The 18,356-nt window shown below is 46.9% G+C and overlaps 1 protein-coding gene across 1 annotated transcript in view; it reads right to left on the bottom strand.

Annotated features, from left to right (window-relative positions):
- LOC119448937 (sodium- and chloride-dependent creatine transporter 1-like) overlaps positions 1-18,356 on the bottom strand; it is a 57,109-nt gene that overhangs the window by 14,243 nt on the left and 24,510 nt on the right. The window contains exons 8-9 of the mRNA XM_037712144.2: positions 12,831-12,931; positions 6,419-6,571 (exon numbers count right to left, since the gene is read on the bottom strand). Coding sequence (XP_037568072.2) covers positions 6,419-6,571; positions 12,831-12,931 — 254 coding nt within the window. The remainder of the gene's footprint in view (positions 1-6,418; positions 6,572-12,830; positions 12,932-18,356) is intronic.

The raw sequence follows: 18,356 nt of genomic DNA, 5'->3' as shown, positions 1-18,356 counted from the left end.
TTATTGAAGAAGAAAATAACGCTTATTTTTGCTGCCCAATAGGGAGCACGGCGCAGCGTCAGGGGAAGGGGGAAAATGAGATAAAGACGTTGAAAAGAAGGAAGAGAAGAAGAAGCAGCAAGAGTCTCATCCGATCATGGAGGAGGCTGGTGAACGAATGCCTTTGGGCACCACAGCGCCCTTAGCTACGGACGAGAGAGAGAGAGAGAGCGTCGGGAACGAACGCCCTTGTGCACCGCAGCGCCCCTAGCTACGGACGAGAAAGAGAGAGAGAGAGAGAGAGCGCGTCGGGAACGAGAGAGAAAGAGATAACCACCGCATATCCACGAAGTGAATGATGATGAGTGCATGGGCGAAGCACCGACCGGGGGATCATTCGGGCAAAACGCCGGAAGCGTTCTCCGGAAGCTGGCTTCCGGAAGACGGAGCGTGGCGTACTTATACATACATATATAATGAGCGTGCTGGTTCCCTCTTCATCCTGGAACTCCGTACCCGGACTCTACCCCGCACCTCCACCAATTGATAGGACGCGTTCAAGGTTAGATGCGCTTGGCGTTTTATGAATGCCAGAAACGCAACGGCCAAGCGGAGCGAGTGCGAGCACCAACAACAAGAAACGTCTTCTTCTTCGTCCTCTGCTGGCGCCGGTATTTGTCACAACAATATATATATATATATATATATATATATATATATATATATATATATATATTATAAGAAGCCAACAAAGGGGAAATTATAGGCGAAGCACCGAGGGATCTTTCGGGTAAACCAGAGCTACGGACGAGGGAGAATGAGAGCATGCGTCGGGAACGAACGCTCTTGTGCGCCGCAGCGCCCCTAGCTACGCACGAGAGAGAGAGAGCGGAAGAGAAAGAGAAAGAGAGAGAACGAGAGAGAAAGAGAGCAAGCGACGGGAACGAACGATCTTGTGCACCGCAGCGCCCCTAGCTACGGATGAGAGAGAGAGAGCGTGCGTCGGGAACGAACGCCATGTGCACCGCAGCGCCCCTAGCTACGGACGAGAGAGAGAGAGCGCGCGCGTCGGGAATGAGAGAGAAAGAGAGCACAGCTGCGCCTTTAGCGGGAGCGGCGAGTACTAGCGTGGCTACGACGCCGCGACGAGGGACAAGGCTCGACCCTAATGAGCTTCGCCCCCAAAAGCAGCTACCGTGGTTATGGCACGGGGAATAGGGACGACACTTCATTGGGGACGAAATGAAAAAAAAAAGAAAAAGCCAAAACTCTAGACGGACAAGTTTATTCCGAGGCCTTCAAGTGCGGTGCGTCCCTCGATCCCACTGCCAAGTTATGGGACGTTCCCATACGATTTACATTTGTTAGGCTGAAGTAAAGCAGCGAAATTTCTATCAAATATATTCGTGGGAAATTGTGTCATTGTGACAAACGGTGTCCCTTGGAGTGCTGTGGAGCTGCGTGGCAAGTTAATTTTAAACATTGGCGTGCAAGCTCTTGATCCGCTGACATCAGATGGGTGATTTCTACTGGCCACCCTGCGCTCGACGGCCTCGACGTCAGCACGAGAGAAGCAACTTTGTTCGAGACTGTAAACAAAACTTGCTGAACTTCTTATTGTCAATAGCGTCTGCGTACAACTTTCTGTAATTTTTAACTGGAGTAAAGTAAAAAAAAATTGATAATTAGATGAGAGTTTCAGTATTTCTATGCTCTCAAAAGTGAGAAGTATTTGCTTACGCGGTAAAACTGGTTATCACCATTATGCTATATGTTTTCCTGATGCAGATTTAATTAGTGTATTCGGTGTATTTTATGTACTCCAGTGTTACTGTACATATCTAATTTGTATGCTTGCTGCCGTGACGTTTTCGTACACTGTATGTACACGCACATATATTTGCGTAGGTCTTGCTATACACTTTACACAAACCAAGAACCGTTATATTGGGGTTGAAATTGTCTTTCCAGGGAGAAGAGGAGTGGGGGTGGGAGAAGAGGGAGGGCTGTCCTTTCCGAGCACTCCACCACAACATCTAAACAAACAGACACCCCAAACCCCTTGAGTGAAAGCATCGCAAATAGCACCTCCAACCGGCGATGAACACGCCGTGCAACTCCGTTGCATGAGAACAGGTGACCTTAGCGTTGGCGGTGAAAGTCCCACCACCACTGCCTACGAAAACGGGCGAAAGAGAGAAAGAAAGCTTTCCGCTTTAAACAGAAGAGAACAGGCGGTGCATAGGTACACAACAGAGCTGAGGGAGTGCCGGTTCCGCACTTGGAATGACTGAAGAATAATTCCACATTTTCGCACACCTGGAATGGAATGGGAATGGAATAATGTGACCAGCGGGGCAGATGGAATGGGATTCCCGAATGAGGACATTTCGGAATGCTGTTGGGCACGTAATCTTCAAGCGCTAAATGTTGGTTTTAAGCAAGAATCCAAAACAGGTAAGCTTGCCAATTAGAATAAGTTATACTTCGCCAATTTATTAGATTTCTTAATTGTTCACTTTTTCGGCTATTTCGGTATCGAGGTATAGGTGACCACATCAGCAGCGGTAATTATAAACAATACGGTATTTCACACATTCTACACTTCAGAGTACCCGGAAACCTTTCTGCTTTACAAGTTTGAAGTGAATTTAAAGACAGGAATATTTAGTTTTGAAAATAATTCACCCGCCTTTCTGGCATAGGGGCTTTGGCGTTGCGCTGCTAAGTGCGAGGGTGTCGGATCAAACTTTGCCAATGAATGCGCATTTAGGTGAGGGCGAAAGGCAAGAACGCCCGTGTACAGTGCATTGGTCAAACGTTAAAAAAACCCACGTGATCAGGATTGTACCCGAGTCTCCCGCTACTGCGTGCCTCATAATTATATCGTGGTTTTGGCACGTGAAACACCAGGATTTGTTTAAATGTCTTTGAAAGCATATTTTGATTTAGAGAGTCCACGGTGCTTTTTAACGCGCGCGAAGTTTTTGATGCGAAGCATCTTAAACTTCGCGCGCTATGTACTCCTTCCCTCCCTCCGCCGTGCGTTGCCTACACTCCACACCCCTACGGCGCATGCGCATCCTCCTCCCCCGCCTCTCCTTGTCTCATCTCCTCTCCTCCCTCCTCCCCCTCCCCTCCTCTCCTTGTCTCATATCCTCTCCTCTCCGGATGGCGCAACGAATGGCAACACCTGCGGCTCCGCCCGCGATAATGCGAAGCAGCTTAGGTTAGAGGCGCGACGGTAGGCGCCCCAGAGGCACCGGCAACAGTCACCAATGCCGCGCGCGTTCGGTGCGAACGCGGACAGAACGCCGACGGCGTCGAAAACAGTTCTGCGCGTTGCTGGTGCTGCTGAATGTCCAAGTTTATACAGCTGATAAAAATACTATCCTTACTCCGTATAGCTCTCTACTAATTTGCCATCGCAATTGGTGCTTCGCCTTTCGGGTCCAAATTTCGACCCCGTGGCTGCTTCGCATACCACTCAGGGTTCCCCTACGGGAAGATGGTGTAATTTTTTTTCTCGCGCGCTGCTGAGTACCCTGAAGAAGCGATAAAGGTGATTAATAGGTGTGCTGGAGAAAACGGAGCACGTTATATACCGGTAAATGTGAAACGAAAAAGATGGCCGTGCAAAACATCAATACGTTTCGCTTTTATGTCAGTCATCGAAGTCATCAAACTAAAGATTTTTGAAAATGGCAAATTTAACTTAGAAAGCATTCCTTCCTTGATATTGCAGCGTGAGATGTGATCGCGAACCGCCAAACACGCGTGCATCTAAACAGAAACTAACCTCAGCGGTCAAGAGCGGGCAGCTGTATGCAAGTATTTGAAACACCAGTGTAATTTGATATCCGAAACCAGATTCATGTTCGGCTTAATCCTACATTAAAGAAAACCCTCGTAAACACGGTCAAGTGTATTTTCACTTATGAAAGCCTCAATCAATACAGAACATTTGTTTATTATTATTGGGGTTTGGAAGGCACCTAGGGAGTGCTTTTTTTTTTCCAATGCAAGGACTATGGATGGGCCTCGGAACAGGGGAGTGCATGAGAGGCTGTCACTACAAATGAACGTGTTTGAAGATTTTGATCGCATGAACTGAGTAGATTTTGCTACCATGTCATGCATTCGTGACTTCTAGTCCACGCAGACGTGTTTGCTTGAGTCTATTCAACAAGCAAGACAATAAACTTTTCAGGTAGAATCAAACCACTTCACAGAAAAGTAAAGCACCCACATTGTGCAGTATACACTTCATGGAAAAGTAACCTACACGTGTTAGGCAAAGAAAGTTCCTAAATTATGTGTACTGTATTACCCGGCATGTATTCTACCATCGGAGTGTTCGCGCAATGCTTCTTTTTGGGGTTAACGCTAAACTTTTCAACACACGTAGGTAGACTTTTGGCGAAACCAAGATTGACGAGAAACGTATTTAAAAAAGAGTAGATAGTAGAGATATACAGGCAACAATGCCATGCAGAGACAACCGGCCATAAAACGTGTTTATTCTCGTGAGAAAAGGTACCTAACATTATTTGTAACATTGTTAAGACTTCAATGCTATGTTTTTTGTTGCTAGGCACGCTAGCCCAAGTAGTAAACAATTGTAGAGAAAGCTTTTAACGCGACAGCGTTAAAGGCGCCGTGTCGCAAAAAATCCGGCGTTGGCGTCGGTCTCGGCGTCGGCGTCCGCGGCTGAGAAAATCCTGCCTACCAACCCCGACCACACAGGCCCTCTGCATGGCGAAGAGGCGCTGGTGAACTAATTGAATTTCACAAAGGAAATTCCGTGAGGAAAATCGTGAAGTACGATTTAACCATAATCTCCAGATATGAGAGCGTTGGATTGTAATTTGAATACACGAAAAAACATAGTTCGGTTACGAGGAAACTAAAAAAAAGAAGCCGGCAGATCCCACATTTGTGGGAATCGATGTTATGCCAAGCAGTGTGCGGGGAGCCTACCAAGTTAACGTGACGACCATGAGAGCACCAAGACATAGGCGGGTCGTTCATGACCTACATGACAGGCATGTCATAACATTCATGTCATGAGTCCTCAGGAGTCCCTTTAGCTACACCTAAAAGACCTTAAGGCGAAAACCTTAGTCATGCTCGTGACTATGATTTCGACCATCAACCTCTGGCCTTTTCCTTCACTTAGTACCACACCCGAACCCATTCCATTGGTTTTTGAGTATTAATCTTTTTTCGCTGAGTCATTATCATTTTTGCTGATTCATGCTCATGACTATGGCTTCTACCAGCATCCTTTAGTGTTTCCTTCACTTAGTACCCACGTCCGAACGCCTTTCAGTGGTTTATGTGTGTTAATCGTTTTCTCTGGGTCATTGTCATGACCTACATGACACACACGCATGTGATGACATTTATGTCATGAGCTATCACTTATGTTCGTCATACACTTCTGTCATACTATGCCAATTTTGGTACATACCAAGTTAACGAAACGACCATGAGAGCACAAAGACGTAGGCAGCTAGATAGATAGATAGATAGATAGATAGATAGATAGATAGATAGATAGATACTGTCAAAGTAGCAAATGTTCGCCAAGAAATGCTTCGCATTAAAAAAAAAAAACCTTTTCCAGCATGTCTATGATTCATACAGCGGCCCGCCCGGGTAGGTTGCTTGCAATAACACCATCCAGATGGTGCTCACCTCCTCGGCAGTGTTTTAACGGCAGCGTAAGACAGCAGCGGCGTGCAGAGGCGAAGGTGTAGAAAAAATGCGGCAGTTGCCGGGAAGCCTGACAAGCATTCAGGTATATTTGAATGCTTTCGTGTTCCGCTCTCAATGGCGAAGCTTAAGCATCCTCCAAATTTTTTATTTATTGGAATTAGAGTACAGGAATGGATTAACCCAGCCACTGCAGGAGTGGGAATGGTCTAACTCTCAGCGTTCCGAGGAGTTAAATGTAGTGATCTCCACTCCACTAGGGATCTCCACTCTCCGGAATGTGGGAATGGAATGAATGTAGGGCCCCACTCTGCAACACTAGTGCCCAGTGGTAGGTGTAGTTTCTACTAGAGAACATGCTTTGCCAGCGCAGAGTGCACGTTTATATATGCTTACAGAGTCACGAATATTTACTTTATTCAGGGCATTCTAGAGTAGAAATTATACTTAGCTTCGTGTACAACGCGTGCTTCCCAGTCATAACATGTGCGCACGGTCGCAAATACCTATTAGGACCCGAGGCCGGTCCGTGTAAATTTTCACTTCGATTGAGTGATAATGTCTTTGTTACGTAAGACCTCGCGACTCCAGCCAACGTATGTAGGGCTTGTCGTCGAATGCGCCGAGAATAAGCAGCTGTCATCGCGCCCAAAGATTCTTGGAGGAAGCGATGCAAAACACTGAGTGGAAGATATTGTACGTATAGAAGTGTGGCGCTCACATTATTGTTCTCCGATAATATGCGTAGTATCTGCGTCGTAACCGCGAAGATACAGCTGAGGATGATGGCCAATGTCAACATGCCGCTCCATTCAGGGTATGTGTAGTGGAACAGCTCGGTCCTCTTAGACGTCACCGTGCCCAGGGACACGATCTGCATGTAGCATGAAAGAACAGGCATAGCCACAAGGAACCTTAGATTGAACAACGTCGTTTCTTTATTATTTCCTTTCTTTCTTTCTAGAAAGTGTAGGGACCTAAATTGGAGAAAAGCACAAAGGTCTGAGTAGCCCGACAAAGGTATTCCCTTTTTAAAAATCACGTAGGCCTCATAAGGCCTGTATCCATAATTTTACATGATTATACGATATGATTATATGATTATATAAGTATAGGATCCTGTATGAAAACCGGTGCGTTCTTGTACACATCCAAATTACAATATACCGGGTGCCAAAAATTAAGATTTACGGAATTTTTAAAAATCGCCTGTGCCAGGTAGCATAATTCTTATCGTTGAGCTGGGTTATTCAAAGAGGCGGACATTAAGCACGAAAAATCGAAACACATATTCAACTAATTAACAAAAATGCATTATTTACTTCTTAGTTACTTTATCACACATATTGCAATTTACGAATTGTAGCCGGTGAGCACTTGTCAGGCGTATCCACTTGGAAGAATTTCCAGAATGACACCAGTTTGGAGATATGCGCATGAAACTCGCCGTAAAAATACAGTGTTGTTCTACTTACTTTTTTAACAAAATGCTGTTTTATTCATTTAAGCACAAAAGTAACTGGAACGCTCATGTATTTTGTCCCACACTTTGGGAAATAATATCTCGAAACTGGTGTCATCTTGGAAATTCATCTCAAGTGGAGGCGTCTTGCAAGCTCACCGGCTACAATTGCTCAAAATAAACTTTTGTAGGTAGTATTCACTCGTCTGTTACTTCTTCTTGTCTGCTTGTGCTTTTCCGCTCTACGATTTGTCGCCTTTTAGAACAGAGTGAAAATATGCGTATAGCCTTTTCGAGTGCTTCTATTCGCACTAGCAGCTTTGCAGTAAAGCAAAACAACGTCGTATACTTGCAAGCAGGTTGCTTTGCCCGTATACAAAGCTGTATGTGCAGTCAAAGTACTTTTGGCAGTGAAGAAGCCGTCTCGACGAAAGTGCGTGGCTCGTAACTAGAGGCGGGCGAATATCAACTTTCTCGAATATGATTCGATTACGAATAGTAAGTATCGAATATTCGATCGAATTGGCAAACTCAGGCAAACATATTGACAGCAGAAGTAGGTAATTATTTCGCTATAATTAGGTGTCATGCTTATACTAATCAGCGCCAAAAAATTATCTGTCAGGGACAAAGGCTCAGTTTTAAGAACAGGAGCCCGAATGGTCAATAGAAAATGCACTAATAGCCTCCCCAAAGCTTGGGAGTTTAGTTGCAAATTAGCTATGAAGTAACGAATCGCTGCTGTAAGGCTAGATTTCTGAAAATGCTAAATTGTTTTCGAAAAAACAAGAACAAAGTAACGATCAGAAGTTCTGAAAAACGAGAAGAACTGCCGAAGAACTTGTCTGCTGTACATGCATGTAAGAAGGGCGCGTCCCAAGAAAAACATCATTAGTCCTAGCGTAAATGATAAAACTGGTACATTACTAGATTGCCAAAAACATTAAATGATTCACAAGGAAAAGTCACAGGTTGCCATGCAGATTTCCGCCGCGAAACTGAATACGAAGTTTGCATTACTTATCTTGGCTCTGCATTAACTGGAAAACTTTTGTCCTTTTTTCCCTTTTACTACTTTGCTATACCGCGTTTAGCACACGGAGAGCAGTAACCGGACTTTAGGAGTCGGTTGTCCTAAAGTATGTCGTAAGTTTTGAATATTCGAAAATACTGAATAGTTCTTTTGCGAATACGAATACGAATAGTTATTGTGCAAGATTCGATTCGCATTCAAAACTTCCAGTATTCGCCCCCATCCCCTACTCTGGGTAACTTATGAATGTTTCATTTAATTACCAGCCTTTAAAAGTAACACCTAAGCCGAAGTCGCGAGTCCCTGGGGGTTGCGCTATATGACAGCGATCCTAGAACGTGGCCTCCGTCATTTTCAGAGAGCTTAAGACACCATCAAATCTCGCAGGCCATTAACTGGCGATGCGCTGTTTCTCAACGTTTCGGATTCTTTGTTATTTCCGGCGAGCGGCAATGGTGGCCTTTCTTCAATTGCAGTACCGAAATCTATATTTTTGCTTCCTATTTATTATTATTGAAATTTTATGAAAACCACTACATGCTATTACCCCTGCTTAGGCCAATGATCCGCCATTGTTTTAACACTTCGTTCTCTCTCTCTCACTTTTGTGTGAGCTTTTCATGACACACGCACTCGTATTTCAAACGTTAAAGTTTGCAGTGGTACCCTCCTGCACCTGCACTCTAGAACTAGGCTTTTATGAAATATAAAGTTCTGTTGCAGTTGTCCTTTAATCTGTTTCTGCTGGCCACTTTCATCTTTTTGGCGTGGAACCGGCCTTCGGCATTATGTCGACGCAACAGCCTATTTCTTGCATGTAAAGTGCGCTTGCGCGAAGATTGCGCGAGGCGCGTGCTCGTCTTCGTACGGGTATAAAAGTAACATTGCATGATACCGTTTTTTTTCTTTTAGTGAGCTTTGCCGTCGTACAGCGTGTTATGCGGGTCAGGTAAGCCTGATGTATTGCGGCGAAGCACTCCAAGAGTGCAATGGGGCCACTGTCACGAGAATTAGTATGTGTTCCTCAATTAAACACGCGCGCACCCGCTATCTCCTGTCCTAGTACGAGTACCGAGACACCTAATAAGTGTACTGGAAAGCCTTCAGAGTTGCGGCCATTTGAGCCCTCGTTTTGCTCACCTTACGTACCCCGTGTATGAGACCATATCGGGACATAGTACGCGCTATACATGCGCTCAAGCACCGTCTTCGGTCACAATATCAGCACCGAACACGCCAAAGAACTGTGCTGGCAGCCATTCAAGGTTGTTTCTGGCGTTGCTGGGGCGATTTAGGCCCCCGGTATTGGGGCGATAAGTGCGGTGCTAGCCGTAAGAAACTAATATTTTATGCTTTTAGCTCCCGTTGTCGGCGACCTTCAAGTGTCCTTGAGCCAAAAGCTAGAGCCGTTATTCTGGCACTCAAACGATAACATCCGGGCATCGTTGCGAGAACAAAACGAGACCATCTCGGCAACCAGTCAAAAGTTAAGAAAATGAGTTCTCTGGCCCCCAACCTTTTGTACAGGACCACATTACATACGCTAGTTACTGCCGAAACAAGTTACAAGAAGCATTGCTTCCGAGTTCTTCCTAACATTTGTTCAAAATATCGCTCAAGCTATAACTTCGTAGTACGCTAAAGTTTTATTTGTCCATTTCCAATACCGACTTTAAAAAAGCAGATACAGGACACCATACACTTGATTGCATCTTGTGGCACTGAGACACGGTTGCCTGAGCTCTTTTGAACGCCAGCGGTCCGTGAGTTCCGCTACGCGGATTAAGTAAGTAAGTAAGTAAGCAAATTTTTCCTAGTCCCTTTTGACGCAGGGCAGGCGCTTTAGGCGCCACAGGAAAAAATATATAGTCTATGTTGTCTTGCACAGTTCACTTAAGTTTTTGGTTCGCGTACCGTCAAGTTTCACCACAATTTCGCGGAAGAGCACCCCGTTCACCAGTTTTGCGAAAAACACGACGCCAAGACGAGCCAAGCCAAAGTTTGCCGTCGCCGACGAAGCATGAGCTGGGTCGCATCTCGTAGCTTGTAGCCAGCTCCTTGGTCACTGGCACAGGGGTAGATCTGGATGGGCTCCACGCAAGTCCTGAGGAAGGATTGGCGAGGGCTCCACTCTGCTTTCCGCGCGGCCGTCGTCTTCGCATCGATGTCCAAGCGGTGGCGTGCCGGTGTGCGCAGTTGGTGGAGGAGGTGTGTTGGGTGTTATCCCGGTCGGGCTGCTTTCGGTTTGTCTGCAGAGCCGTTCGCACCGCAGCAATAGGCTCTTCGTTGACTGGATCCGATCGATTTGTGCTTCGTCCATTTGACCGGACAGGCACAAGAGTTCGGTCAAACTTGGCGATGTTCGGGGTTTATCATGCAGGCATGGGCAGACCTGTAAGACGTGAGCAATGGTTTCTTCGGGCGCACCGCACAAACGGCATGAAGGGTCCGAGCCGAACAGTTCCTGTCGTCGTTATTGAGTGGCCAAAGATCCTGTGCGAGCTTGGAAGAGTAGTGCGCTCGGTCTGTCGCCCCTGTAGTACGGTTCACTGCCAGGTTCCATTTATGTTTCGCATAGCACGACAGACTGTTTTTCTTTGCGGTCGCTGTGTGCCATATGTGTGTGCCTGTCTGTGTTATATATTTGTTCACTTCTTTACGTCATTCGCTTACATTTTTGGTTTCCTGTAGCTTTGGGTTTGGGCCGAATTTTGTTTCGATGGAGGCGAGTCGTTGCATCCAGAGGGTCTTTATGCCCTTATACCGCAGGTGTAGGTATATTCGGCGGCTGTAATTGGCTTCGGGCATAAATTTCAGTCTGCCCATGTATTGCAATTTTGATCTTTATTCTCGAATTTCAAACGTTGACCAACCCATTTCACCTGTTATTGCGGCATTGGCTGTGAAAATGTTTCCTCCGAGCAGCCATCGCCCAAGTTCGTTCTGGTGCAGGTTTAGACATTTTATTATCTGGGTCGGGTATGTTAATGTGTCCGTTGAGTATGTTGTGTAGCTTCGAGAGATGGCGCCACGCTGCGTGGCGCCTCCTTCAGCCGATTTTCTTCTTCTTGCTGGGCAGCCTCCATATGGACCAGTTCACAGTATGGCGTGTTGAGGTGTGGCGCGGTGTGGCGCACTGTGGCGCCGTGTGGAGGTGTGTGCAATTGAGAACACGCACTACACCCATTTTAAGATTGTCGCTACTATCATCTCCAACCAATCTGCTTTGCCGGTAGCCATTTCATGCTTACATCTACTCTCGATTACGGGAGAGCCAGTAATGTTTTTCAGGACCACCCAAGTATTGCATCGGCAGGGCTCAAGCCATGCTATCCGAACCGAATTCCTCTATGTTAGCGCCTCTTAAAGATGCAAGGACATGGCCCCAAAACAAGGGGCTTACTTCACCGCAGGATCTTTGTGACTCCTTTTTACAGTTACTATGCTTTGCCGCACAAATGTGAGCGGCGAAGCATAAACTGCTTCGCCGCTACTCAGCTACTAAGCTAATTTTATTAAAAATAAAAATTATGCCACGTTTTTACGCACTTGTTCTTGTTTCAAAAGAAAAACGCCTTCGGCGAACACTGTTCGATGCATGTGGTTGAACTCGTGGATGCCAAAACACGCGTGATTGTACTGTTGTGGCGCATAGATTGTGCCCATGATTTCAGGCCTGAACCATCCTCATACTATCTCACCTGTCTAACATGACCGTACGTCCCTAGATGCTGTGGGCACAACAGAGAGGCGTTGTGATTTGCAATAGTCTTCGCAATGTTTCCCGCGGCGTTATTTTCAACACCAGCAGGGACGCGAGCCGGGACGCGACAATTCATGAAAAATCACACCGATGCCAGGCAATGTTGGAGTCAGTTTAAGAGATGTCGTTGCTGTAGTGGACAGGGGCCTAGTGAGAATTGTGGCTGGTAGTTATAAGTGAAACTTTTATTCGGGCATAACAGGTACAAAGTTTGCCCGCGAGGTAAGGCAAAAGGAGGGCTTAAACCTCCTGACTAGGCCTTACCTCGCTGGGGCAGCAGATATAGCGGAATTTGCAAGTTACAAAAACAATTTGTAAAACAGACATTTCATAACATACAAAACAATCTTTTAAGCATACTGCAGAACACAAGTTACTTGTAAAATAACATACAAACGAGTTATTACATCACTAACATAAAAGTAACATTTAAAAAATGTAATTATTACATCACTAATGCAACAACCAAGCATCCTTAACACTGAAGAATTCACTGTTGCCTTAACATTTATACAGCAGATTTAGATCAGAAGAAAGAAACATGTTCACTATGAAGTGTTTAAATTGGTGAATAGTTCTACAAGTCGGTAGTGGGTAGTGCTGTAGAGTGAGAAGTGGGCTTGTGTACACTCTGCAAACCAGGAGGCAGCGCTCGCAAGGTAGGGAGAAGATACAGAGTAAGCTTCGCAAATACAGGCCTACCAGTAACAGTAGTCTTGAGCAGGTGCAGCACTATTTGCTGACTCATCATTTTGGTGACAGAAGTATCAGGAACAGATAGGCTGATGAGTGCTTTTTATCATTCGACACCTGGACCGTAGGTAGCACAGTTCATATTTAGCTTCCGAACCTCGTTTGAAATATTTGGAACTTACCATAAGTGCCAGAGGACAGATGTAGCTCCAGCAGATGGTGAAGTAAGCACTAGGAAACTGTTCTGTCATGAATCGAATGTCCTGCCGCAACCTGGCCGTACCTGCCGGAGATGAAAAGAAGTGGTCGGCATAATCACTCGCGTTCGACATAATCATGTAAGCATCTTTAATAAATAGCGTAATATCTAACTGTGATTAATTGTGCGTTTCGCTCTCGTAAAACAATTTTACGCAATAAATCCTTCACATCATTAAGGCTGCTTTTAGTTTGTAACATGGCTTAAGGTGGCACCTTATGCTGGAATGCGAACACTGAAAAATGAGCGTTGCGGCGTTCGGTCGAATTAGACGAGAAAGGAAAACGTTTTTCTAAGCGCTTCGCTCTCGTTAACATTACTACAGACACTCAATGAACAAAAAATAACTTAAGCGTAGATTGGTTGTCAAAGGTATTCATGGAGGTGGATTCAAAGCATCTTTCAGCTCTTGTGATGTTGATATCTGTGTACATAATTTGTTGCCGTTCCTCATACTATTTGTGATAATCGCCGATAATTACATCTCCCGTGTTTTGAACTTTGGTTTATGTACACAAGTTATCCCAAAAGGCATGTCGCTCGGTAGTGCTTCTGCAGTCGACGATACTGCCATCTCTACATTGGAAGTTTATGCTCCCACCGTGCCTGCGGCAATCTGCAGTGTGACAAATTCCGCAACTTCTGATCATGGCACATTTTCGATGACCACTCATGACCTGCTTCTCAAAAAGGCTGCGGTTATCTGTCGCGCCGAGACGGCTTATCGCAACTTCTTTGATTTGAATACCATCCTCTGGGACAGACTTCCGTCAGGACCTAGCCCTATTCGCTGGTGAACGTATGGTGTCTCACGCAGAACGCCACGTTATACAAGCTGAAGCAGACAATATGCTATCCAAAAGTGTCATTGATCCCCTTTCGAGTCCTGGGGCATTGCTGCTTAAATTGGTCATAAAGAAAAAAGAAAGACGGCAGCTGGCGATTATGCATAGACAATTGTCAACTGAACAAGATTACGAAAAGGAAGTAAGCACCCTTCCGCGAATTAATGACGTTTTTGACGGTCTTCAGGGATCCAAATACTTCTCTTCAATCAAACTACGATCCGGCTATTGGCAGATTTTGGTTGACGAACTCGAATGTGAGAAGACCACTTTCGTTACACCGGACGGCCCTTAGTATTCAGGATTATGCCTTTTGGATATTGACACGTATACATGTTTATCTTCCACCAGTGGCCGCTTTCCACCGGCTAACAAATGTTAAACGTTATCGCTCGGCGCAGGACGCGCCTGTATCGGAAGTTTCTAGAACGTTATCGATGCTTCATTCCGTTGCCTGTTTTCCGTTCCGTTTTGATGTTTCATTCCGTCGCCGCGCGCCGTATGCGCGAGCGAAAGCGCGCGGGGGACGCGTGCTATCACGGAGGGCGAACTCCCCCGCGCGCTATCACGGAGAGCGAACGCACGGCGCAAAGCAAACGCGACCGTCGCGCAAAAGGCCGTGGGGGTACGGGAGGGAGAGAGGCGGGGCGGCGCTGTGCTCCGGCACCAAAGGCGTATCTTGCCACTCAATTTCCCACGCGAAAGCAAGTAACGGGAAGAGGGGGGGGGGGGGGCAGCTTCTCCTCTGCCAACAACTTATCTGCACTTTGCCCGCCGGTGCCGGTCGCCCGCACCACCTCTTATCTCCGCACGGCTCTGACCTTTGTATGCGCTGTGCATTCGCCGCTCAGTTTCCATTGAAGCGATAGACCGCGCGAACCTGCGCTTGCTGCCAGCGTTTTGACAGTCGTTGGCTGCGGTCATTCAGCGTGATCTATTCATGTTTGCTTGTGTGCGCTGACACCACGATTGTTAATTCAGTTAGTAAGCCAATGTGTCCAAGTTTATGCAGCCGATAAAACTACTATCCCTACTCCGAATAGCTCTCTACTAATTTGCTATCGCAATCGATGCTTAGCCTTTCGGGCGAAACTGCGACATTTTTTTTACCTTGCTCAGGGAAATATTGTTCCAACAACACAGTGGTTAGGCGCCCCGCGATGCCAATGCGAACAGTGCACATACGAAGCACGGTAGGCGTTCCGCCATCAGTGACGCGGAAGGTGCGTGCTGCAGCGGGTGTGATAACTTTGTTCAGGCGTCGGCGCAATCGGGCGCTCATCACGGATATGTGTGCGCCAGTGTCAATGAGTGCTGGGACATTGACGTCATCGACTACAACGTCCATCAAGCTCTGTTTGGTCGGCAAAGTGATCACAGGGTTTTGCGGTCGAGTCGTCAATGCAGCGTCACCTCCGGGAGCTGCATAGCATAGTTTTCCGGAGACGAGCGTCAAGGCTGCATCGGGGACGTTGTTCGACGAGCTGGTGGCGAACGGGACTGGTGACGTCGGAACGACGAGGAGGGACTGTTCCATGCGGCACGAGCGTCATTGTTGGGCTCTTGAGCGTCAAATGCAGGCTCGTAACGACGCGGGCTCTGTTCGGGGCTATAATAACTGGTGGATGGCGGTCGCTGAGGGGAAGAGACAGTACGTTTGTTACAATGGCGAGCAACGTGAACGGTGCGCCGGCAGGCAAGACAGATTGGCCGATCATCTGCGGTTCACCACTGGGCTGGATTTCAGTAGTGTGCAGGATACCGCTGACGATTGGATGGGCGAAGAGCACTAGACAGCTGTGAAGCGGCAACGGTGCATGCAGAATGGACTCCAAGATTAGCGAGTTCTTCGCGGACTATGGCCTGCACAAATGGTACTGCAGGTATTTTATTCGGCTCACTGAGTCGGGAAAGAAAGGCTGCAGGAGCCATGACTTCAAGTTCTCGCTGTACTATCCGCGTTAGGTCGTCAGATGATGGTCGCTGGATTCCTAGCCTGTTGTCAGAAGAGGATGTTGCAGCTGTGTTCGGCAGACTTGCGAATGGTGTTGCAATGCGGTGGCTCTTGGCCTGCTCAAAAGATTGACACTCTTTTGTGATGTCCTGTACTGTCTCACAATTTTCGCACATGAGCAGGTTGAAAGCATTGTCAGCTATCCCTTTCAGTACATGGCATACCTTGTCTGACTCGGCCATATCACTGTCGGCCTTACGGCACAGAACCAGCAAGTGCTGGATGTAAGAGACGTATGATTCTGCGGACCTTTGGACGCGGGACGCTAGTTCTTTCTTTGTGGAGCTTCTCCGCCCGGCAGGATGGCCAAACAAGTCTGTCAGCTTCTGCTTGCACGTGTCCCAGTCGTTAAGCTCTTCCTCGTGGTTATTGTACTCCACCTTGGCCGTGCTTTGTAGGTAGAACCCCAAGTTAGCCAACATAATCGTCAGATCCCATCTGTTGTGGCCACTTACACGATCATACGTGGCGATTATATCTTCCACGTCGAGGTGGTCGGTGCCGCAGAACGCTCCTGGATCTCGCGGCTGAGCCAGGACAACCGTCGGCGTTGATGTGGGCTGCGCCATTTCGGGTCCTATTTCGCTCGTCATGTTGTCCAGTCCGAGGTGACGCCCACTGCGGAGCTCCTTTGTTGTCTCTCATGGGTACCCGACACCTCCACCAATTTATTACGTTGCAGAAGCCGCATATAATGATGTATTTACACTATTTACAAGAAAGGCAACTATATACAAACAAGATGGCTGTCGAGACCGATTACACCTCGACTCGTCAAATCGTCGGATACCTTGGAACCACGCGTACCTATGATAAAATGCGACGTCGCTTCTTTTGGCCAGCCCTTTACCGCTCTGTGGAGCGTTACGTTGATGCTTGTGACCTCCGTCAGCTGTGAAATAGAATAATGGCGCAACCTGCTAGCCGCCTACGTAGCGTTTTTACCGTGTCCGCGTGGACCTCCTTGACCCCCTTTTCACATCTATAGAACGGAACAAATGAATAGCCGTTGGGACAGATTTTGCGATACTCTACGCTATCCCCCGTGCCCTGCCCACCAACTGCGCCACATATATCGCAGATTTTGTACTTTAAGACGTGACTGTCACCTCGGCGCTGCATGACAGCTGCTGATGGATCGTGGCCACTACTGCTTGTTGCAAGTAGTCGAAGACACTTCGTTCATGCTCCACCGAATACAAACTCAACTTACAACAGCTTATCACACACAAACGAACGGACTGAACGGATCACTCAATCGTACACTTAAAGAGACGTTGTCCATGTAGGTTTCAGCACACTCTCGCGATTGGGACAGCACTTCACCCCACATGACATTTGCGTACAATTGGTCACGCCATGATACTGCCGATTTCTCCCCCTTCTAGCTTTTGTTTAGTCGCCATCGCACTCTGCCATTTGACACCTTATTCATCATCATCATCAGCCTATATTTACTGCCCAATGCAGGACGAAGGCCTGTTCCTGCGATCTTCAATTACCCCTGCTTTACGCTAGCTGATTCCAACTTCCGCATGCAAATTTCCTAACTTCATCACGGCACCTAGTTTTCTACCGTCCTCGACTGCGCTTCCCTTTTCTTGGTACCTATTCTGTAACTCTAATGGTCCAGCTGTTATCCATCCTACGCATTACATGGCCTGCCCAGTTACATTTTCCCGCTTAATGTCAACTAGAATATCGGCTATCCCCGTTTGCTCTCTAATCCACACCACTCTCTTCCTGTATCTTAACGTTAGACCTAACATGTTTCGGCCATCGCTCTTTGTGCGGTCCTTAACTTGTTCTCGGGGTTCTTTGCTAATATCCAATTGTCTGCCCCATATGTTAGCACCGGTAAAATGCAATGATTGTACACTTTTCTTTTCAATGACAGTGGTAAGCTAAATACGCTAACATGCCCGTGACGCCATTGTTCGGGCTCGTAGGGCTCGCCAGATTGCCCATGATCGACTTGCAGCGTCTTAGGCGTAATAAAACGCTCGCCGCTAACAATCGCCAATGGATCCTACAGTTATCTCCAAGAGGTCTAATTTTGCGGTCTCCAAGTCGTCACGTCGGTCTGTCCTATAAAAATACTGTGATGCTATACCGGACCCTACCATGTCTTGCGAATACTGTGCAGCATAAATTACGAAATCGCTCTGATGAAGCCAGCTCATCCTCATCCTATTTACGAACGGACGTCGTCCACGTGTACCGTTTAAAACCATGCTGCTAAGCTAGTTCGCTACTATTGTAACAGGCGCAGGGACGGCTATCAAGCCCCCCCCCCCCCCCCCCCCCCCCCCCCGAGGATTATGGCAGTATCTTACGTAGCATTTTGAAAGGGCCGTGCGCCAAAAGCTTTCTATTGGACCTAACAGCGCTGTGAGCTGTGTACCACCCTGCGCATTTACTGCTAAACCGTTCCATGAAAATATTTTCATTTCATTTGGTGCCATACGCTTCCTTTTCCTACTAATATCCTATGACCTATACTGATCATACAAACAAGTTGCTACCAAACGAAAAGGGAGTTCCGCAACGGTTTTTGTACGGTGACCAAGGCCAGCGTGTGACGTCGTGA

Source organism: Dermacentor silvarum, chromosome 4, assembly GCF_013339745.2.
Source record: "Dermacentor silvarum isolate Dsil-2018 chromosome 4, BIME_Dsil_1.4, whole genome shotgun sequence".
NCBI classification, from domain to species: domain Eukaryota; kingdom Metazoa; phylum Arthropoda; class Arachnida; order Ixodida; family Ixodidae; genus Dermacentor; species Dermacentor silvarum.
The sequence above is the reverse complement of the archived record's forward strand: the minus strand, read 5'-3'. Positions and strand labels throughout refer to the sequence as shown.